Raw genomic sequence first — 24,370 nt, 5'->3', positions numbered from 1 at the left:
CAGGCGGTGTCCGAGGAAGGCCCTAAAAATGGTCAAAGACCCCAGCCACCCTGGTCATAGACTGTTCTCTCTGCTACCGCACGGCAAGCGGTACTGGAGCACAAAGTCTAGGTCCAAAAGGATTCTTAACAGCTTCTACCCCCAAGCCATAAGACTCCTGAACAGCTAATCAAATGGTTACCCAGACTATATGCATTGTCCCCCCTCACTATTTTACGCTCCTGCTACTCTCTGGTTATTAACTATGCATAGTCACTTTAACTCTATTACCTCGACTAACTTGTGCCCCCACACATTGACTCTGTACCGGTACCCCCTGTATATTGCCTCGCTACTGTTATTTTACTGCTGCTCTAATAACTATTTGTTATTTTTACTTATCTATTTTTTACTCAACACTTGTTTTTCTTGTTGGCTAAGAGCTTGTGAGTAAGCATTTCACTGTAAGCTCTACACCTGTTGTATTCGACGCATGTGACGAATAAAAATTTATTTGATTTGATCTATCAATCTCTATCTCGGAGGAGGAGAAGGGGAGGAGAGAGCAGCAGGATCCCATGTCTGAGGAGCAGGAGCTGGAGGAGTTGAGGAGCCAGGTGCTGCAGCTCCTTCTGGAGTTAGAGGAGGCCAGGGAAATGTCCAACAAACACCAGGAGGCCTTCAACGAGCTACAGGGTAAGAGAGTAGTTGATGCGAAATGGCTAGCTAGTTAGCTGTTAGCTGTGGTCCATTAGCAGTGCCATATTATAGGTCAGGGTTCTCCAACCCTGTTCCTGGAGAGCTACCCTCCTGTAGGTTTTCGCTCCAACCCCAGTTGTAACTAACCGGGTGCAGCTGATCAACCAGCTAACTATTAGAATCAGGTGTGCTAGATTAGGGTTGGAGTGAAAACCTACAGGACGATAGCTCTCCAGGAACAAGGTTGGAGAATCCTGCTATAAACACTTATTTTGACCAATGGGTAAATTGTTAATTGGGTAGGTAGTCCTCTCAGAAAACCAATGGTCCAAACCTCATGTCTCTATCATAATCCGTTCAAAAGCGGCAAATTTTTACCCTTGTAGGATGGGCAAAATGTAATTAATAGAGACCAGGTACTCTGCGAGTTTTAAATCTAACAGGTTCACTCTCCCGTTGAACTCTTCATCTTTCTTCTCCCAGGACATAAACATTATAGAGGTCAGATGTAGTATTTTCATATTTTAGTTCATATGCTTTTCATATTAATTAATGCAAAATTCATGTTCTAGTAGAAGATTTCTCACAAAAACAAGCGTATCTCTGTAAAATGTAAATGGAGCATTGAGCGTACCTGGAGATTTTTTAAAGCCTTTTACATTTAATTCAGTTCGTGTCATGCAAAATTGTATTTTTGCAACTAGCGGAAACAACTTTGAAGATGACCACCACAACATGTAAAATCATCAAAAGTTGCTGTGACGAAATCTGACTTTTTGGATATACTGTTAATTAAATGTTCGAAAAAGAACCCACTGAACGATTCAGAACATAAATAATCATATCTGTCTTGGTAAAATATATTTTATAACACAAGGAAGTGAAATGTCATCACCAAAGTGGGTTTTCAGCCACTCTGGGCAAAGTAGTCATATTCCCTTCCCTGAGATTGCTAGATGTTTTGTCTCATACACACTGAATAAGATCTTAGTGCTGAGGAAATAGTGAACACATTGAGTAAGGCCTTAGTGCCATGAACATAGTGAACACACTGAGTAAGGCCTTAGTGCTGTGAACATAGTGAGCCAACTCAGCTCAGTGAGAACAGCTCATGCGGGGGTACCGCATTTTGAGTGGTGAGCTCAGTGTCAGTTGTTTGTCTGGTAGGGAGCAGGCAGACAGAAAACAGACAGACAGAAAGCTGCATGCTCACAGCACGCTTACACGTACTTGCGCGCACACAGCACGCTCAGGCTCCAGGGAAGCTTCCAGGTTGGGTTGGACCGCACTATGATGTCATCACTCCCCATACGCTGGGGACGGAACGGGATGTCTGGGACCCTTCCCGCGGGAAGTAGGGGTCCTGTTTAAATATATATTTATGGTGCATTACCACCACCTGCTGGACGGGGTATAGAACAAGAAATAAAAAATCCATTTGGGAAAGGGGGAAAAACGGCATCATACAAAATTCAAAAATAGACATGTCAACAAACAAAATACCCCAAAAATTATATTATATTTATTCATGATATTATGAATAGAAACAGAGGAGTTATGTCACATATGCAGTTATCAAAAGTATATGGGAATATCTGCTCAATCCAAACTTACAACCAACTGATTGCAGCACTACCACAAAAATGAAGTGGAAATAGGGAGAAGGTAGTGAACTTGTTTGCCTGACATATATTAAAGATACAAATTGGTTGAAAGGAAATATACCAGTTTCATTTGAGGACAAAAATGTTGACAGCTGCGCCACACAGGTTGCAAAATAAATGGGAGGAGGTTTCCGATGTACCAATTCCATGGCATATGGTTTGTGAACTGGTTAAAAAAACTACACTTGGGCCTCCCGGGTGGCGCAGTGGTCTAGGGCACTGCATCGCAGTGCTAACTGCGCCACCAGAGTCTCTGGGTTTGCGCCCAGGCTCTGTCGCAGCCGGCCGCGACCGGGAGGTCCGTGGGGCGACGCACAATTGGCGTAGCGTCGTCCGGGGTAGGGAGGGTTTGGCCGGTAGGGATATCCTTGTCTCATCGCGCTCCAGCGACTCCTGTGGCGGGCCGGGCGCAGTGCGCGCCAACCAAGGGGGCCAGGTACACGGTGTTTCCTCCGACACATTGGTGCGGCTGGCTTCCGGGTTGGAGGCGCGCTGTGTTAAGAAGCAGTACGGCTGGTTGGGTTGTGCTTCGGAGGACGCATGGCTTTCGACCTTCGTCTCTCCCGAGCCCGTACGGGAGTTGTAGCGATGAGACAAGGTAGTAATTACTAGCGATTGGATACCAGGAAAATTGGGGAGAAAATGGGATAAAAAAAATAAAAAAAATAAAAAAAATAAAATATTTAAAAAAAATAATAATAAAATAAAATAAAAAATACACTTGATTCAACACTGAGTTTTCCAATTTAAATTATTGTATAAAATTCTTGCCACCAACAGAATGCTATATGTACAGTTGAAGTCGGAAGTTTACATACACTTAGGTTTGAGTCATTAAAACTCGTTTTTCAACCACTCCACAAATTTCTTGTTAACAAACTATTTTTTATTTATTTTACCTTTATTTAACTAGGCAAGTCAGTTAAGAACAAATTCTTATTTTCAATGATGGCCTAGGAACAGTGGGTTAACTGCCTTGTTCAGGGGAAGAACGACAGATTTTTATCTTCCCAGCTCAGGGATTCGATCTTGCAACCTAGTCCAACGCTCTAACCACTAGGCTACCTGCCGTTAACAAACTATAGTTTCAGCAAGTCGGTTAGGACATCTAGTTTGTGCATGACACAAGTCATTTTCCCAACAATTGTTTACAGACAGATTATTTCACTTATATTTCAATGTATCACAATTCCAGTGGGTCAGAAGTTTACATACAGTAAGTTGACTGCGCCTTTAAACAGCTTGGAAAATGTGTGATGTCATGGCTTTAACCTGAAAGGCCGCTCAGCAAGGAAGAAGCCACTGACCGCCATAAAAAAGCCAGGCTACGGTTTGCAACTGCACATGGGGACAAAGATTGTACTTTTTGGAGAAATGTCCTCTGGTCTGATGAAACGAAAATCGAACTTTTTGGTCATAATGACCATCGTTATGTTTAGAGGAAAAAAGGTGAGGCTTGCAAGCCGAAGAACACCATCCCAACCGTGAAGCACGGGGGTGGCAGCATCATGTTGTGGGGGTGCTTTGCTGCAGGAGGGACTGGTGCACTTCACAAAATAGATGGCATCATGAGGGAGGAAAATTATGTGGATATATTGAAGCAACATCTTAAGACATCAGTCAGGAAATTAAAGCTTGGTCGCAAATGGTTCTTCCAAATGGACAATGACCCCAAGCATACTTCCAAAGTTGTGGCACAATGGCTTAAGGACAACAAAGTCAAGGTATTGGAGTGGTCATCACCAAGCCCTGACCTCAATCCCATAAAAAATGTGTGGGCAGAACTGAAAAAGCGTGTGCGAGCAAGGAGGCCTACATACCTGACTCAGTTACACTAGCTCTGTCAGGAGGAATGGGCCAAGATTCCCCCAAGTTATTGTGGGAAGCTTGTGGAAGGCTACCCAAAACGTTTGACCCAAGTTAAACAATTTAAAGGCAATGCTACCAAATAGTCATTGTAATGTGAAATGTCAGAATAATAGTAGAGAGAATGATATATTTCAGCGTTCATTTCTTTCATCACATTTGTAAACTTCTGACCCACTGGGAAGGTGATAAAAGAAATGTCAGGAATTGTGAAAAACTTAGTTTAAATGTATTTGGCTAAGGTGTATGTAAACTTCCGACTTCAACTGTATGTGGCATATGACAATCTCAGCTCTGTAGATTTTGCTGTGAAGAGACAGAATCACTAGATCATTTATTCTGGTATTGCTCCGATGTAGCTTGTTTCTGGTCACAGGTTCAAGAATGGTTAAAAAATCACAACATGCATTTAAAATTAACCTTACAAATAGCAGTGTTGGGCGATTTGGAAAGCCATAGTCAGTCAATAAATAATATAATAGTACCTGTAGGAAAGGTTTTCATCTTTAGCTCGCAATCTATGGATACTATACGATTAGAAATGTTCAAAAAGTATGTAAAACATCATAGCACAATTGAAATATATATGGCACATGGAAACCAAATGAGGGTGATCTATGGTGATAGGTGGGATGGGCTGAGAGTGGCTGAGGGTTGGGATTAAAGAGTTTATGTTTGGTAATGTATTATTGTTATGTGACTGCTTTATATAAAAGTACCATGTATGTAAAATGTATGTATATGTAGCAAAAAGCTGTAAAAAAAAAAATATATATACATATTTGTCTTCCGAAGAGGGGGGGTGGTGGAAGGGTTAATGGTAAAAAATAAATAAAAATAATAATTTGAAAAATTATGTAGCTTAAAAAATATATTTTCTTCTGATTCCCTCACTCGGATCAGACCGGGTCTGGATCTAACTAGGTCTACACGGAATGGGTCTAGTAGGTCCTCAAGCCTGTTCAGAACGTGTTTTATAATAATTAATTTATGCATATTGGGTCCAGGTGAGAATGTCCCAATTCCATTTCAGAATGGGTCCAACTTTTTGGACCAGTGAAGACCTTTAGAGTAATTCACTACTGTATTGTCACATCACATGTCAGTTATGTATATGGGTGTAAAACCTAAAGCCTTGCTAACAAGACCATTGATGCGGACGTCAAATTTTAAGGCTTTGAAAATAAAGATAATATATGAATAAGGCCAATGTCGATGCTTCAGAAAAATGTGTGAAGTGAGAATAAACCACCACACCATAAACTGCCGACTCATTCTTTCTCTCATACCTCTCTCCTGTTCTCTCCCTCCCTTTGTGCCCATACAGGTCTGCTGGAGGATGAGCGTCTGGCCAGTGCCCATCAGGCAGAAACCTTCGTACGACAGGTCCACAACCTGCAAGGTACTGTCTGCCGCAGATGTATATAGTGATGCTCCTGAGTGCTTTAAACCAGGCGACAAAGAAGTAAAACCGTTGTGAATTTGGTGACATTAATAAAGCACCAGGGAGCATCAGTATATATCATGAGGCCCCCCAGCACCTGTACTTAGAACGTGTGGGATGTGCATATCACCAACTCACGCTTCACAGCAGCCACAGAGCCAAAACAACTACACGTAAGGCTGTTTGACACAACGATTGCTAATGGGGGAAAATTATGATTGGTAATGAACAGTCCCGTGTGGCTCAGTTGGTAGAGCATGGCGCTTGCAACGCCAGGGTTGTGGGTTCATTCCCCACGGGGGGACCAGGATGAATATGTATGAACTTTCCAATTTGTAAGTCGCTCTGGATAAGAGCGTCTGCTAAATGACTTAAAATGTAAAAATGTAAATGAACAGATAATTCCTCAATGTCCAATCACCATATGGAATTCCATTGTCCCACCTGACCTCTAATGAAAAGTTTACATTTGAGGGGCCACAGAGACAGTGTGTGCCCCCACAGAAAGTCTATATAGACAGAACGGCTGTGTGTTGCATAAGTGTGAGGTGATGTAATTGGCTGTAAAGTGTTACGTGTGTGTGTGTGTGTGTGTGTGTGTGTCGTCATTTGTCTTACGGGGATCTGAGTCAATTGTCTGTTGTCAATGTCTGGGGCTCACTTGCAGCACATTTACCACCAGTTACACCAGCAACTCTTAAAATCCCAACTTACTTTTCTCCCATGGACACCCATATGCTCGTGCACACTGTTATCAGATCTCCTCACGTATCACCACCTAACTCATTGTAGCCTAGAACTAGGACACCTGATTCAACTGGTCAATGGCTTGAGGATTATTTGACAAGTTAAATCAGGCGAGCTAGCTCTGAAATAGATGCTATGGAACTGCTAAAAGGTCCCAGGGAAGAGGTTTGAAGAACACTGCTGTACGTGTAACCATTTCAACTCTTGTCCCTGTATGTCTCCCTCCCCAGCCCAGTTGCGTTCAGTACAGGAGGAGATGGACTCTCTCGAGGAGGAGAAGGAGAGTGAGCTGACTGAGGCTCACGAGGAGCTACGCCTCGCCCAGGAGGAGGTGGTGCTTTACCTTAGGCTATTGTACTTTACTTTAGGCTATTGTACTTTACTTTAGGCTATTGTACTTTACTTTAGGCTATTGTACTTTACTTTAGGCTATTGTACTTTACTTTAGACTATTGTACTTCACTTTAGGCTATTGTACTTTACTTTAGGCTATTTTCCTTTACTGTAGGATACTTTACTTTACTTTAAGCTATTTTACTTTAAGTTGCTTTACTTTAGGCTACTTTACTTTATTCTACTTTATGTTAGGCTATTTTACTTTACTTTACTAGTTCCAGAAGTATGTGTTCTCTGCATGCGAGGATGAGTTTGACTGTTCTGTTCCTTGTGTTACAGGTGGTGCCGCTGAGTTTGATTGATTGATTGATTGATTACTTGCAGGTTCTGCTTCTGCAGCAGGCGGCTGAGGAGGCAGCGGCCGAGAGGGAGAACGACATTGCGTCCCTGCAGGAGGAGCTGTGTCGCCTCCGGGCCCAGCTGGGGAGGCTCAACGACGAGGCGCAGGAGTACGAGCTGGAGATCACCACACTGAGAGCAGAGATCAGCATGAAGAGTCAAAGGAGGGAGGAAGAGAGGAAAGGAGGTGAGAGAGAGCGGGGAGGAGATAAGAGGAGCAGCAATAGGAGCTAGAGATCACCACGCTGCGAATCGAGATCTGGGAAGGTCTTCACAGTAAATTTGTTGATCTTATTATCCCTATCCTTGTCCACTGGCCAGGTCAAAGCAGCATCAGCAACGGGCTTCTCTAGACCCTTCGTCCCCTTCCCTGAGTCACACCCTAACCCTCACCACCAGAGCAGAGCAGCGATGTCCACGTATTGGGGTGTGTGTCCCTGACATGTCCCAGTGCCTACCCTCTACTGGAGGATGTGTTACTGTGTAGCTCTTGGGTTGTGTCCATTAGGGGACACATTAGCAAAATGTTTCAAAATGTGCAACGGAAAACGGGTGTTTGTTATTGGACAAGTTCAGAGAGTACCTCCCTAGATCACACCGTTTCAGACCGTTTTCTTACGTTTTGTGTCGACTGAACTCAACCCTGATGTGTGACGATCCTGTTGTGTTCTGTCAGGTGATGTAGGTTCACTGAGGCAGGAGTGTGTCACCTTGAGGGAGGAGTGTGAGACTCTGAAGGACGACAACAGACGCCTGACTGAGAAACTACAGCTCCTCCAACTACAGAGGACAGGGTGAGAGGACGCATCCAATTATTTGGCTACTTAGTCTGCTTACAGTATCCGCTAACCATTTAAACTGAACAAAAATATAAATGCAACATGCAACAATTTTGTATTGCGCTTCAGTTCATATAAGGAAATCGGTCAATTGAAATAAATGAATTAGTTGCTAATCTATGAATTTCACTAGACTGGGAATACAGATATGCATCTGTTGGTATGCAGACGAAGAACTGGGACATTTTCAGCTTCCAGGAATTGTGTACAGATCCTTGCGACATGGGGCCGTGCATTATGATGCTGAAACATGAGGTGATGGCGGCGGATGAATGGCACGACAATGGGCCTCAGGAACTCATCACCAGATCTTTGTGCATTCAAATTGCCATCGATAAAATGCAATTGTGTCCTTTGTCCGCATCTTATGCCTGCTCATACAGTACCATAACCCCACTGCCACCATGGGGCACTCTGTTCACAACGTTGACAACAGCAAACTTCCCGCCCACATGACCCCATACACGCTGTCTGCCATCTGCCCGGTACAGTTGAAACCGGGATTCATCCGTGAAGAGCACACATTTTCAGCGTTCCAGTGGCCATCGAAGGGGAGCATTTGCCCACTGAAGTTGGTTACAACGCCGAACTGCAGTCAAGTCAAAACCCTTGTGAGGATGACGAGCACGCAGATGAGCTTCCCTGAGACGGTTTCTGAGAGTTTGTGCAGAAGTTCTTTGGTTGTGCAAACCCACAGTTTAATCAACTGTCTGGGTAGCTGGTCTCAGACGATCCCACAGGTGAAGAAGCCGGATGTGGAACTCCCGGGCTGGCATCGTTACACGTGGTCTGCGGTTGTGACAGAGATGGCGCCGACAAAGATGGTCGCCTTGCTTTGAGTCCTTAGGAAACTATGCAGTATTTCGTTTTTTAATGTATTATTTCTTACGTTGTTACCCCAGGAAATCTTAAGTCTTATTACATACAGCCAGGAAGAACTATTGGATATAAGAGCAACGTCAACTTACCAACATTACGACCAGCGGATCCTCTGTTTGGACCACCACCCAGGACAATGGATCTAATCCCAGAAGCCGACTCAAAACAACGGCGCCGCAGAAGGGGCAGATGGAGCGGCCTCCTAGTCAGGCTCCGTAGACGGGAACGGTGGGCGATGTGCACGAGTATACTACTCGCCAATGTCCAGTCTCGTGACAACAAGGTAGACAAAATTCGAGCAAGGGTTGCCTTCCAGAGAGACATCAGAGACTGTAACATTCTCTGTTTCACGGAAACATGGCTCTCTCGGGATATGTTGTCGGAATCAGTTCAGCCACTGGGCTTCTCCATGCATCGCGCCGACAGAGATAAACACCTCTCTGGGAAGAGGAAGGGCGGGGGTGTATGCTTCATGATTAACGGCTCATGGTGTAATCATAACAACATACAGGAACTCAAGTCCTGCTCACCCGACCTAGAATTCCTTACAATCAAATGCCGGCCATATTACCTCCCAAGAGAATTCTCATCAGTTATCGTCACAGCTGTGTACATTCCCCCTCAAGAAGACACCAAGACAGCGCCTCAAGGAACTTCACTGGACTCTATGTAAACTGGAAACCATATATCCTGAGGCTGCATTTATTGTAGCTGGGAATTTTAACAAAGCAAATTTGAGAACAAGGCTACCTAAATTCTATCAGCAGAATTGAGTGCACTACGCACAGGGGGTAATACAGTCTATCTCTGCTACTCTAACTTCCGTGATGCATACAAAGCGCTCCCCCGCCCTCCCTTCGGCAAATCTGACCACGACGCCATCTAGCTCCTATCTTATAGGCAGAAACTCAAACAGGATGTACCAGTGACTAGAACCATTCAAAGCTGGTCAGACCAATGGGAATCCACGTTTCAAGATTGTTTTGATCAAGCGGACAGGGATTTGTTCCGATCAGCCTCAGAGGACAACATCGATCTATACACTGACTCTGTGAGTGTCTTTGTAAGGAAGTACATGGGAGATGTTGTACCCACTGTGACTATTAAAACCAACCCTAACCAGAAACCGTGGATGGATGGCGGCACTCGCGCAAAACTGAAAGAGCGAACCACTGCATTTAACCATGGAAAGAGGTCTGGGAATATGGCTGAATATAAACAGTGTAGTTATTCCCTCTGCAAGACAATCAAACAAGCAAAATGCCGGTACAGGGACAAAGTGGAGTCGCAATTCAACAGCTCAGACACGAGACGTATGTGGCAGGGTCTACAGAAAATCACGGACTACAAACAGAAAACCAGACACGTCACGGACACCAACGTCACGCTTCCAGACAAACTAAACACCTTCATTGCCCGCTTTAAGGATAATGCAGTGCCACCGTTGCGGCCCGCTAAAAAGGACTGCGCCTCTCCTTCTCCGTGGCCGACATGAATAAAACATTTAAACGCGTTAACCCTCGCAAGGCTGCTGGCCCAGACGGCAACCCTAGCAGTGTCCTCAGAGCATGCGTAGACCAGCTGGCTGATGTGTTTACAGGCATATTCAATCCCTCCCTATCCCAGTCTGTTGTCCCCACATGCTTCAAGATGGCCACCATTGTTCCTGTACCCAAGAAAGCAAAGATAACTGAACTAAATGACTACCACCCCATAGCACTCACTTCTGTCATCATGAAGTGCTTTGAGAGACTAGTCATGGATCATATCACCTCCATCTTACTGGCCACCCTAGACCAACTTCAGTTTGCATACCGCCTCAACAGGTCCACAGATGATGCAATCGCCATCACACTGCACACTGCCCTATCCCATCTATACAAGAGGAATACCTATGGAAGAATGTTGTTCATTGACTACAGCTCAGCATTCAACCCCATAGTACCCTCCAAGCTCATCATCAAGCTGGAGGCCCTGGGTCTCAACCCTGCCCTGTGCAATTGGGTCCTGGACTTTCTGACGGGCCGCCCCCAGGTGGTGAAGGTATTTTGTATTTGTATTTATTATGGATCCCCATTAGCTGCTGCTTTCCCATTAGCTGCTGCCAAAGCATCAGCTACTCTTCCTGGGGTCCAGCAAAATTAAGGCAGTTTATACAATTTTAAAAACATTACAATATATTCACAGATTTCACAACACACTGTGTGCCCTCAGGCCCCTACTCCAACACTACCACATATCTACAGTACTAAATCCATGTGTATGTATAGTGTGTATGCTATACACAATGTTTGTGTTGCTTCACAGTCCCCACTATTCCATAAGGTTTTTTTCAATCTGTTTTTTAAATCTAATTTTACTGCTTGCGTTAGTTACTTGATGTGGAATAGAGTTCCATGTAGTCATGACTCTATGTTGTACTGTGTGCCTCCGATAGTTTGTTCTGGACTTGGGGACTGTGAAGAGACCTCTTGTGGCATGTCTTGTGGGGTATGCATGGGTGTCTGAGCTGTGTGCCAGTAGTTTAGACAGACAGCTCGGTGCATTCAACATGTCAAGATCTCTCATAAATAAAAGTAGTGATGAAGTCAATCTCTCCTGCACTTTCAGCCAGGAGAGATTGACATGCATATTATTATTATTAGCTCTCTGTGTACAGCCAAGGGCCAGCTGTGCTAGTAGGAAGGTAGGAAATATCTCCACTTCGCTGACCCTCAACACTGGGGCCCCACAAGAGTGCATGCTCAGCCCCCTCCTCTACTCCCTGTTCACCCACGGCTGTGTGGCCATGCACGCCTCCAACTCAATTATCAAGTTTGCAGACGACACAAAAGTAGTGGGCTTGATTACCAACAATGACGAGACAGCCTACAGAGAGGAGGTGAGGGCACTTCGGAGTGTGGTGTCAGGAAAGCAACCTCTCACTCAACGTCAACAAAACAAATGAGATGATCGTGGACTTCAGGAAACAGCAGAGGGAGCACCCTTCCTATCCACATCGAAGGGACAGCAGTGGAGAAGGTGGAAAGTTTTATGTTCCTTGGTGTACACAGCACAGACAAACTGAAATGGTCCACCCACACAGAAGGTGTGGTGAAGAAGGCGCAACAGTGCCTCTTCAACCTCAGGAGGCTGAAGAATTTTGGCTTGTCACCCAAAACCCTGACAATCCTTTACAGATGCACAATCGAGAGCATCCTGTCGGGCTGTGTCACCGCCTGGTATGGCAACTGAGCTACCCTCAATCACAAGGCTCTCCAGAGGGTGGTGCAGTCTGCACAACGCATCACCGGGGGCAAACTACCTGCCCTCCAGGACACCAAAAGCACCCGATGTCACAGGAAGGCCATAAAGATCATCAAGGACAACAACCACCCTAGCCACTACCTGTTCACACCGCTACCATCCAGAAGGCGAGGTCAGTACAGGTGCATCAAAGCATGGACCGAGAAACTGAACAGCAAACACTACCTCAGAGGCTGCTGCCTACATTGAGACCCAATCACTGGCCACTTTAAGAAATGGATCACTAGTCACTTTAAACAATGCCACTTTAATAAAGTTTACATATCTTATATTACTCATATCATATGTATATACTGTATTTTATACCATCTATTGCACCTTCCCTATGCCGCTCAGCCATCGCTCATCCATATGTACATATTCTCATTCACCACTTTAGATTTGTGTGTATTAGGTAGTTGTTGGGGGATTTTTAGATTACTTGTTAGATATTACTGCACTGTCAGAACTAGAAGCACAAGCATTTCACTACACTCGCATTAACATCTGCTAACCTTTTGTATGTGACCAATAACATTTGATTTGATTTGAGGCCGGTTGGACGTACTGCCAAATTCTCTAAAACGACATTGGATAGGCGGGTTATGGTAGAGAAATAAACCTTATATTCTCTGGCAACAGCTCTGGTGGACATTCATGCAGTCAGCATTTGCACACTCCCTAAAACTCGAGCCATCTGTGGTATTGTGTTGTTTGACAAAACTGCACAAGGTGCACCTGTTTAATTATCATGCTGTTTAATCAGCTTCTTGATATGCCACACCTGTCAGGGGGATGGATTATCTTGGCAAATGAGAAATTCTCACTAACAGGGATGTAAACCAATTTTTGCATAAATTTGAGAGAAATAAGCTTTGTGTGTGTATGGAAAATGTCTGGGATCTTTTATTTCAGCTCATGAAACATGGGACCAACACTTTACATGTTGTGTTTATATTTTTGTTCAGTTTAGTAAAAAGCTTAAGATTTAATTGTTCACCACATCAATTCATATTCTTCTCCTTCTTAATCCCCTTTGTGATTAATCCCCTTTGTGATTGATCTTTTCTCGCTCCACACCAGCTCCAACAGTGCATATCTGTCCCTGAAGGATGGTGAGATAGCTGGTACAGGAGTGGGGGTGGGCACAGAGGTGGGGGGCATGGCGGAGAGCTATATGACCATGGTCGAGTGCCAGTCTACGAGCCCAGGCACCAACTGCCGCCTTGTGGACGCCTCCATCCAGAAGAACATCTCGTTCGACGGGAAGCCCATGACCCCCACCGGCTGGAATGGAGGATTTGGGGAGATCTTCTCACTGAGGGACCAGCTGAAACAGGCTGAGGAGAAGGCCTCGCTGGTACAGAGACAGGTACGTTATGGTAGTAGAACGGTACAGTCTGTTGGATGGGTCAGGAAAGGAAGATCCGGAGAGATCTTCTTTCTGAGGGACCAGGTGAAAAAGGCAAGGGAAGGCCTCGCTGGTACAGAGACAGGTATATTAGGCACCAGACTGTACCTTAGTAACTATAGTAGTGGATGCTCACTGACCATTGGAGCACTTTTAATCAGTCAGATTCAGAATTGTGCTGAAGATAATGATAAAAGCCACACATATCAGTGGCAAAGAAAAACAACAGAGCAGCAGCTGCACAATCACTAACAAATTATTAGGCACTGCAGCAATGGACTACGACACAATTTACAGACCTGGCCTGTAATGTGTCGGGATGAATCTCTGTTCTGATGTGTTCAACAATTGTTCTTTCTAGGGAGTGTTTTCTTGCCGCTGTGATCCTGCTTGCTCTTTGAGGTCGAAGCCGGATTACTGTGAAGATCTTGGTGACAGCTCTGGATGTGAAAAGGGCTTTGTTAATACATGGGATTGATCGATCCTTTATGTTCTACTCTGTCTCCCTCAGTGTGATGGGTTGAAGACGGAGCTGCGGGAACTGCAGGAACTGTATGACTGCAGCCAGAGGGAGAGGGCTGAATTGGAGGAGGAGCTACTGCACTGCAAGGCAGAGCTCGAGAGGTTGGCTGGAGGGTGGCAGGTGAGAGGTCACACTGGGGTTAGAGGTCAGGTGTCACCATAGTGATAGGAGTTAATAACGGTATATTGCATATCTATCAGGAGGCTTTTGGGGTTTGTTCTGATTTGTTTCTGACTGTTTTCTGACTTCAACATTTCTCTGCTTGAGATTTTTGACTGTTGTGTTTTACAAAAACGTTCAAGTTTACACAAATGAAAACAGGAAATACAGCACACACATCACACCTATTCTGTGTCTGTTTATAGATACTGTTGAAATATTTTTATTTAACCTTTATTTAAGCAGGGAAATCCCATTGAGACCAAGGCCACTTATACATGGGAGCCTTGCATGTACAAATGTATCAAGGCACAAGGCGAGACCCAGATGCAGACACAGGAGGCAGATGGTTGGAGTCTTACTATGTTTAATAATCCAAAGGGGTAGGCAAGAGAATGGTCATGGACAGGCAAAAAGATCAAAACCAGATCAGAGTCCAGGAGGTACAGAGTGCAACTTATTATGTGACTTGTCAAGCCAATTCTTACTTATTTCGGCTTACCATAACAAAGGGGTTGAATACTTATTGACTCAAAACATTTCAGCTTTTAATTTTTAATCAATTTGTAAAAATGTCTAAACATATTTCAACATTACGGGGTATTGTGTGTAGGCCATTGACAAAAAAGTCTCAATTTAATACAATTTAAATTCAGGCTGTAGCACAACAAAATGTGGAAAAAGGTCAAAGGGTGTGAATACTTTCTGAAGGCACTGTATATCAATATACATACATATATGTGTTTATATACATAATTGACTGTATATTATAATATGCTTTGATATAAGCTGACAATGACTGTCAGCTCATATCAGAGAACATGCTTGAGGGCAATGATCTCTGTCTGTATGTGGCACTGCAAATTGGCCTCCACTTTGTCTGTCATGCCCTCCCTATGGCAGCATTATCCCTTGTGTCAAACTGTCTACCTGTCCCAGTCTACAAATACTGTCCCTGTGCTTTGTACTATATGTCTACACGCTTTATGTGTTTACCGTGGACATGGGAAATTATTGTTTTACCTTTATTGAAATAGGCAAGTCACCTAAGAACACATTTTTATTTACAATGATGGCCTAGCCCAGCCAAACTCAGACGATGCTGTGCGCCGCCCTTTGGGACTCCCAAATCACAGCCAGATGTGACTCAGCCTGGATTTGAACCAGGGACTGTAGTGACACCTCTTGCACTGAGATTAAGTGCTTTAGACCGCTGCACCACTCAAAAGCCCCAATGAATGAGGAAAGAGTTAGGAGATTTTCACCATGTGTTTCAACATCTTGTTTTGTGTCAATATTTTTCATTTTTGATTGTTGTTTGTTTTGTCACCACAGACAATTTCAGTCAAATATGCATATAAATAATCACACGCATTGTACTAATATATTTCATAATTTTTTTCTTAAAATCTTTGAAAAAATATGGTGGCTTACTTTGACGGAATCTATATCGACCTTTCCATCCCTACCCTATTTGTATCAGTCCATACCATAACTCCCCTACCCCTTCATAGCAAGGCCATATCATGTTTCATTTTGGATTCATTTGGGTGATTTGTGGTGTCCATATGTAAACGTTTTTGCCCTCCACTCATTTATTATTTCGTTCTCTCCATTGCCCCTCCATCTTCATCCACCCCCTCCCCCCTTTTCTTCCCCTAATCCAGAGCAACATCCATTCGTCTGAGTCCCCTGTTCTCTCCATCCCCTTCATAGGAATGATTGTAATATTGGGAGTGGTTTGGTGCTGGTTGTCCGAGCTGGCGTTCCAGAAAGCAAGGTAGGAGGAAGGATACTTCTCTGTCTGTCGGTCCTCTGCACTTTGCTATGTCCATATAGATAGTTACTGTACGTAAATTTAAGGCCCTATCTTAAAGTAAAGTAACTTGCAGGGGAATGGAAGCATTTTACAATCTAGGCCATATAAAACAATCTAAACAAACCCTAAATACATGTTCTGGGTGTTTGTCATACAGAAACTGCTACTTTGAATAACTTTGAATATTTCTTTCCGGAGCCAATGCTAATTTGACTAGGCCCTGCCATTAAAATTGCCATGGTAATGACGCAAGCTGCAACTTCATTGACTGGGTCCAGACATTTGGAACGTTGATTTATTATTGTACAGTACAGTAAGGGGAGTGAGAGCTCTCACATCCAAATATTAAAGGGTTTCCAACCTAGAAATGAAACGTGTTACATCATCATGACAATTGTGTGTAACTACGTTTGTTAGCTAGCTGCACAGCTAGCAAGCTTGACCAGAGAGAGAGCACTGCGGGTTTTGAAGTCAATTTATCTGCAACAGATTTCCACAACGATTTTCATTTTTTAAATTTAACCTTTATTTAACTAGGCAAGCCAGTTGAGAACAAATTCTTATTTACAATGACGGGGCAAAACGACAGATTTTTGCTGAGTTACAGTTCATATAGGGAAATCAGTCAATTGAAATAAATTCATTAGGCCCTAATCTATGGATTTCACATGACTGGGCAGACAATCAGAGTGAGTTTGGCAGTGTGACTGTATACTCCCTCCTTTCAAAGAGCGCTTCCTCGCGCTAGTTTGCGACTCGACGTCTTAAGAACGCGCTCACCGGCCAAGCACATGCACGTTCGTGGATGCAAGGTCCGATCACTTCTGACACCAATGTAATGAAACAGGCAGGGAAGTAGGTCTTGAACCCTCAACCTCTGTCCCGAAGTCCAGCGCGCTATCGACTGTGCCCCGAAAGCATGCTCGAGCGGCGGAATCGATATCCGTGCTTATAAACCCAGGGTCTTTACAACATAATAGGACTATGAAAAGGGGAGACCCAAATACAATATGACATCAATCTAACCTGGAGGAGGAAATGAATGTCCAAAAACAAACAAAAGTGGCATTGATCCAATGATAAAGAGAGTGAATATGCACACTGGATGATATCTATATCTAATAACTTTTGTTACTATTAGCCTATTTGATTAGAGAACCGACCTTGCTTTTGGTTGCTGAATGTAAATACAGCATAGGTTAGATCATCTGGTGGGGGAAAGTTTGACAGGAGATTAATTGATACATTGTTGCAATGACAGTATGCACTGGACAGGCAGATATCTGTAGTCTACTGAGAAAAATAAGATCCAAAAGAGTTCACAACCATTCGAAAAATAGAAATGACCTGCAAACCACTTGAGCAACAAGCATTACAGGCCATCATAAATCAGACATTCTAAAATGTTTCTACCCAGTCACTGATGTAACAATATGAACCCAAAAGCATGGCGATTCACAGTTACAGTTAGAACCTAGTGTTTCCATCTCCCTTTAAAGTAAAGTAAAGTAAGACGGAAGCTGGTTGAAATCCGTCTTGAACGACCACTAAGACTGTCCGAGATTTTATTTTGGTTACTACTGCTGTTGTGTCGTTTTGGTTTGATCAGGTGTTCAGGTGTTGACATAGGAGTTGAGATATATCATTGATACTCTACGTTTAAGAAATAAGGAGAATATACCACGGCTAAGGGCTGTCCTTAAACACGACACAACGCGGAGTGCCTGGATACAGCCCTTACTCGTGGTATATTGGCCATATACCACAAACCCCTGAGGTGCGTTATTGCTATTATAAACTATTATAAGCTATTATAAACTGGTTACCAACGTAATTAGCAGTCAAAATAAATGTTTTGTCATACCCGTGGTATACAGTCTGATATACCACAGGTGTCAGCAAATCAGCATTCAGGGCTCAAACCACCCAGTTTATACATGTAGATAATTACTAGTCAGTTTGTGCTTTCGCCAAGTCTCTTCATTCATTGTCATGTAAGGCAGAGAAGTTGGCTACAGCACATATAGTATGGTACTATATTTTGCTAGCTAGAGGGTGGCAATTAGAAAGTCACATTTATCGTAAGATGTACATGCATAAAACATACCAAGTATTTTTGAGTGACAGACATGGGACGGTAGGTAGTTTCACACAGTGCTTTCGTGTATGACATCACGGTTATATTTTAGATCATTTTTGTTGTAATATAATTTGTTGTAATTTTTGTTGTAATCCTTTTTGTTGCAAATTATTTAATGCCAAATATGTACATCTTTGTGATTTAAATAATTGGTGACAGTTTTCAGTGTTTGTGTGTGCATGTTTATTTCATATTTGTAGTTATTGTATGCACACTAAGTGTGCATGTTTATTTCATATTTGTAGTTATTGTATGCACACTAAGTGTGCATGTTTATTTCATATTTGTATTTATTGTATGCACACTAAGTGTGCATAGGTCTCTAAAAGCCACCCCTAACCTTTTGTCTCTGCATCCTCAGGGGAGTGCTATAGAATGGAACCCTATTCTGACAGTCACCGCAGCAACAGCTGTGCTTCTGATCATGGTTAGCTTGTTGAGAGCCTTGACCTGATGTCGAGCAGAATGACAACAACTGTATACGGACAAAGACAGTGATGTCTGCTTATAGACCGCTACCTTCCATTCTACCCTCCTATCACATCTATCTGGGACCCTACCAGGGCACCAGCAACAGATCAGACGCCATTCCTCTAATTCACCGCTTGGAAGCAGCAAAATATATTTAGATGGCGACTATTCAGAAAACCACAGGATTGTGAAAGGAATGTTCTGAAATTGGTAGATAAAGTGACGTGCTGCCACAGCTTTTCAGATGACAACAGATGGATTCATTTTCTCTCCTGTTCTGAGGAACACATGTCAAGACTTAAGAGAGTGTCTTCGTGAAGCTAAGAAGAGAGTGTGAATACATAGTTTCAATGGGAGAGTACCTGAGTACCTAAATCTGTCTACTCCTGTGGTATTCTATTCCTTTCCTGTCTCTCTGTTGATTTGCTTTGATCTCAACTCCAGGTCTTGCCAACGGGACTGGATTAGTCCTCCTGAGTTTGAATGTCTAGTATTATTCTTATACAACACTCACTACATGTATTTATTATGCTAATATCAATGTTGAGTTCTCTTGATTTGTCTTTGTGATTAGTCCTCTTTAACAATAGCAACCTCTGCATCTTGCACAATTGCTGAATAAAGCTCTTAACTCATGATATTGTAAATAAGTACTAACAAAAATGTTCTTAAAATATAATTATATCTACGTGTAATGAATTATTTAAAGCACCTGTCAAACTCATTCCACGGAGGACCAGGTGTCTGCAGGTTTTCGCCCTTGTACTAATTCGTAATCAACTCCCCTCACTTGGTTGTCTAGGTCGTAATTGAAAGGAAACCCCCCCCCAAAAAACAAAGACAATCGGCACTCCGTGGAATGAGTTTGACACCTCTGATTTAAAGGAATATGTCAAATACATCAAAGAATTATGTATTTTGAATAGCTTGTGTCTTGCGAATAGCTAAAACCACAGGGATTTTTCTAAATTAAAGTGAAATTAGTCATGAAGTGACAGATACTTTCCCCTAAAGGCAATAACTAATTTATAACACATACACTATCAAATATGTTCTCATCAATATACACTGTTGTGAAAAAGTTTTTGCCCCCTTTCTGATTCTCCAACTTTTGCATATTTTTGATACTGAATGTTATCAGATATTCAACCAAAACCTTATATTAGATAAAGATAACCTGAGTGAACAAATAACACAACAATGACATACTTATTTCATAAACAAAGTTATGGAACACCCCAAAAAATAACTGACCCCTTACGCTCAATAACTGGTTGTGCCACCTTTAGCTGCAATGACTCCAACCAAACACTTCCTGTAGTTGTTGGGCCATTCCACAAATGTCGCTGAGCTAAAGCAGTTCTGCATGGAAGTGTGGGAGAAGATTATTTCACAGTGAAGTGAGAGACTGATCAACAACTACAGGAAGTGTTTGGTTGTAGTCATTGCAGCTAAAGGTGGCACAACCAGTTATTGAGCGTAAGGGGTCAGTTATTTTTTCACACAGGGGAACTGGAACTGGACATAACTTTCTTAATTAAATCATTAAAATATGTTTGTTATTTGTAAGCTCAGGTTCCCTTTATCTAATATTAGGTTTTGGTTGAAGATCTGATAATATTCAGTACAAAACAATAGGCAAAAATAGAGAAAATCAGAAAGGGGGCAAATACTTTGCCACGGCAGTGTACATTTACTTAAAAATACAAAGATCATTCCACTCGTCCTATCTTTAGTGAGGATGAGGATGTTCAAACTTTGTGTCCAAGTTGCAAATAGCTATTTGTTATGGTTTCCTCATTAAAGAGAGAAGAGTATGTGAGATAAGCTCAGCTCTTCTAAAGCATCTGTCAACCCTAGCCCGGTGTTTCAAGCCTATGTTTAACCACCACCTCACCCACATAGGAGTGTCCTAGCTATGTTTGTCCACAGTCACTTTTTTAAATTGAATTTAACTTAGCCCAGGGCACTGTTAAACAGACTTGGGTTCAACATTTCAAATCAGTTCAAATACCTCATACGTGCTTGATTGAGCTTGTTTGTTGAATGCACCAATACAATAGTCCCAAAATTGCAAACCACACCCATCTGGCACTCCAGGCAGGCTAGAGAAAACGCTCAAAATCTTCGAAAGATTTCAAATAGTATTTAACCCAGGTCTGTTGCCGGTAAAGCCTGCATGGCTACTGACTGCACTGTCATACTGTGACAGTGGAATCAGCCACCCCAAAAAGAAAAATTCAGATGCCAGATTAAACAAGTCCGCTCTACATGCCAAGTAGGGTCACATTTGGAGGTGTCTCTGACACGTCTGCGATGTCTTCACCAGTTCCCCTTGAAATCTGAAATGTTTTGTGCAGTAACACAGTGTTAAATGACCTATTTCTAACCTATTGATAATGTTATCTACTTATTTGAACATGCAGTAGCAGCTATTCAGACGAAGGTATTCAGACAAACTTTGAACTTGTGAATATTTACAAAACACCTGTACGCACTAATCATAATTGAGTTTTCCCTGTATCCTCTCTCTTTTATCACTCAAAATACTCATTATTATTCAGTATTACTACTCTCGTTAAAATGTATAGAAAAAGGAACCTACAGGTGTTTTTATGAGAAGGACAACAGACTTTAGTGTCTTGGCTTGGTGTTTGCACATGTAGTGGAGACGGAGATGTCATTCAAATGAATTGTTCAGATTGTTCCAGTTCCAGGTACACAGCGTGCGAATGTTGACAGTCAGCGTTCCATAGTTCAATGTTCTTGTGGTCATACCAGAGACGGTACATTTACTTTCTACCATATCTGGTCATAACATGACAATACGCATGCGTGTGGTGGTGGCAGAGGGTTGGTAGACCCAGTGGCAGCTAAACCAGTTAGATTGCAGAAACCATTCTTGAAATTGGATTGTTAGGTCAATTATGTTCATTTTCTTTGCTAATTCAAAATATGCCTAGATTGAACTGTCCTGTTTGTCACATTCAAATCCGAGGCAGCATTTTCAAATGTTTTAAAATTCTCTGATAACACCTGGGGAGATTTTGTGACACAGTAAAAGTATAGCTACTTTCGAATTTAAAAAATGCATGCTACATACAATCTAAGAGAAACGTTCTGGTTAATTTATGTTTAATATGATGTTTCTGTTCTACTTTGTATTTGATGTAAATAGTCAGAAGTGGTCTAGAGCAATGGGAGATGATATATTTCTCCATTTGTAATAGCTTTGTAGAGAGTCGATCTATTTTGAAAGAGCAGTGTATATTTGATAGGCAAATTAAGCTATATGTAAAAGTCTATTCATGGTGAGTTTATATTGATCATTGTTTTCAATACCCATGTTTGGTTGAGTAGTCACTGGATGCATATAGAGGTTGTTTTTTGTCTTAGTTGCCAGTATAAGTATGCTATCGCTAAAAATAAACAACCCACCAAAAGAAATACTGATCCTGCATTTCCTTGAGTTGTATGTTTGCCTATGTTACAGTCCCTAATTCCTATATGACTGCAATAGTGCATATGAATGTTGCTTTATCCTGAACACGACTGTTTAAGCTTATTTTACCTCTATGCTTCATAGCAAATGCTATTGTATGTATTTGAGTTATGAGCCTCTATTTCATAGTTCTCCGTTTGCTGCTTTGTATTTGTTTCCCTTTGACTTTGTTGTTTTGAATATACAGTAGTCGTGGTCATTTTGATACCTGGAGGTATATTTTGTACAGTAAATGATTATAAAAGTAAATTATAATCCATATAATGTGTCAGTGCCAATGATAATTATTAACACATACAGTGCATTTGGAAAGTATTCAGACCCCTTGACTTTTTCCACAATGTGTTATTCTAAAGTGGATTTAAAAAAAAATCTATCTATACACAATACCCCATAATGACAAAAACAGGTTTTATATAAATGTTTGCAAATGTATAAATAAAAAAACTGATATTACATTTACGTACGTTTTCAGACCCTTTACTCAGTACTTTGTTGAAGTACCTTTAGCAGAGATTACAGCCTCGAGTCTTCTTGGGTATGGCGCTACAAATTTGGCACACCTGTATTTTGGGAGTTTCTCCCATTCTTTTCTGCAGATCCTCTCAATGTCAGGTTGGATGGGGAACGTCGCTACACAGCTATTTTCAGGTGTCTCCAGAGATGTTCGATCAGGTTCAAGTCCGGGATCTGGATGGGCCACTTAAGGACATTCAGACTTGTCCCGAAGCCACTCCTGCGTTCTCTTGGCTGTGTGTTGTGTGTTAGGGTCGTTGTCCTGTTGGAAGGTGAACCTTCGCCCCAGTCTGAGGTCCTGAGCGCTCTGGAGCAGGTTTTCATCAAGGATCTCTCTGTACTTTTCTCCGTTCATCTTTCCCTCGATCCTGACTAGTCTCCCTGTCCCTGCCGCTGAAAAACATCCACACAGCATGATGCTGCCACCACCATGCTTCACCGTAGGGATGGTACAACGTTTCTTCCAGACGTGACACTTGGCATTCAGGCCCAAGAGTTCAATCTTGGTTTCATCAGACCAGAGCATTGTTTCTCATGGTCTGAGTCCTTTAGGTGCCTTTTGGCAAACCACAAGCGGGCTGTCATGTCGCTTTTACTGAGGACTGGTTTCCGTCTGGCCACTCTACCATAAAGTACTGATTGGTGGAGTGCTGCAGAGATGGTTGTCCTTCTGGAAGGTTCTCCCATCTCCACAGAGGAATTCTAGAGCTCTGTCAGAGTGACCATCAGGTTCTTGGTCACTTCCCTGACCAAGGCCCTTCTCCCCCGATTTCTCAGTTTGGCCCGGGCAGAAATGTTTTGGTACCCTTCCCCAGATCTGTACCTTAACACAATCCTGTCTCTGAGCTATACGGACAATTCCTTTGACCTCATGGCTTGGTTTTTACTCTGACACCCACTGTCAACTGACCTTATATAGACAGGTGTGTGCCTTTCCAAATCATGTCCAATCAATTTAATTTACCACAGGTGGACTCCATTCAGGTTCTAGAAACATCTCAACGATGATCAATCGAAACAGGATGCACCTGAGTCTCATAGCAAAGAGTCTGAATACTTATGTAAATAAGGTATCTGTTTGTTATTTGTAATAAATGTGCAAACGTTTCTAAAAACCTGTTTTCACTTTGCCATTATGGGGTATTGTGTGTAGATTGATTAGGAAAATGTTTTATTTAATCAATTTTAGAATAAGGATGTAACATAACAAAATGTGGGAAAAATCAAAGGGTCTGAATAGTTTCCAAATGCACTGTATGTATGAATAATATATGTGCCTTCAAAGTATTCACACCCCTGGAATTTTTCACATTTTGTTGTGTGAATTCTTTTGGGTCAATCTACACAAAATACTCTGCAATGTCTTTTTTTTTTACACTAATATACACTTGCTCTTTCCATGACATAGACTGACCAGGTGAATCCAGGTGAAAGCTATGATCCCTTATTGATGTCACTTGTTAAATCCACTTCAATCAGTGTAGATGAAGTGGAGGAGATGTTTAAGCCTTGAGACAATTGAGACATGGATTGTGCATGTTTGCTATTCAGAGGGTGAATGGGGAAGACAAAAGATGTAAGTGCCTTTAAATGGGGTATGATAGCAGGTGCCAGGCGCACCGGTTTGTGTCAAGAACTGCAACGCTGCTGAGGTTTTCAAGCTCAACAGTTTCCAGTGTGTATCAAGAATGG

The 24,370-nt window shown here is 42.4% G+C and overlaps 1 protein-coding gene across 8 annotated transcripts in view; it reads left to right on the top strand.

Annotated features, from left to right (window-relative positions):
• LOC129866636 (coiled-coil domain-containing protein 136-like) overlaps positions 1–22,624 on the top strand; it is a 46,957-nt gene extending 24,333 nt beyond the window's left edge. For 5 of the 8 annotated variants that reach the window (XM_055939398.1, XM_055939402.1, XM_055939403.1 and 2 more), the window contains 9 exons: positions 525–675; positions 5,536–5,610; positions 6,630–6,730; positions 7,120–7,321; positions 7,811–7,928; positions 13,221–13,509; positions 14,060–14,191; positions 15,898–16,010; positions 18,551–22,624. In XM_055939398.1, the coding sequence (XP_055795373.1) occupies positions 525–675; positions 5,536–5,610; positions 6,630–6,730; positions 7,120–7,321; positions 7,811–7,928; positions 13,221–13,509; positions 14,060–14,191; positions 15,898–16,010; positions 18,551–18,563 (1,194 nt within the window). In that variant the 3' untranslated portion in view covers positions 18,564–22,624. Of the gene's footprint in view, positions 1–524; positions 676–5,535; positions 5,611–6,629; positions 6,731–7,119; positions 7,322–7,810; positions 7,929–13,220; positions 13,510–14,059; positions 14,192–15,713; positions 16,011–18,550 lie in introns of those variants that run through there. The other 3 variants (XR_008761507.1, XM_055939399.1, XM_055939404.1) reach the window with 3 other exon arrangements.
• The last annotated feature ends 1,746 nt before the right edge of the window (positions 22,625–24,370 follow it).

This window comes from Salvelinus fontinalis, chromosome 12, assembly GCF_029448725.1.
Source record: "Salvelinus fontinalis isolate EN_2023a chromosome 12, ASM2944872v1, whole genome shotgun sequence".
In the NCBI taxonomy this organism is placed as follows: Eukaryota; Metazoa; Chordata; class Actinopteri; order Salmoniformes; family Salmonidae; genus Salvelinus; species Salvelinus fontinalis.
The sequence above is the reverse complement of the archived record's forward strand: the minus strand, read 5'-3'. Positions and strand labels throughout refer to the sequence as shown.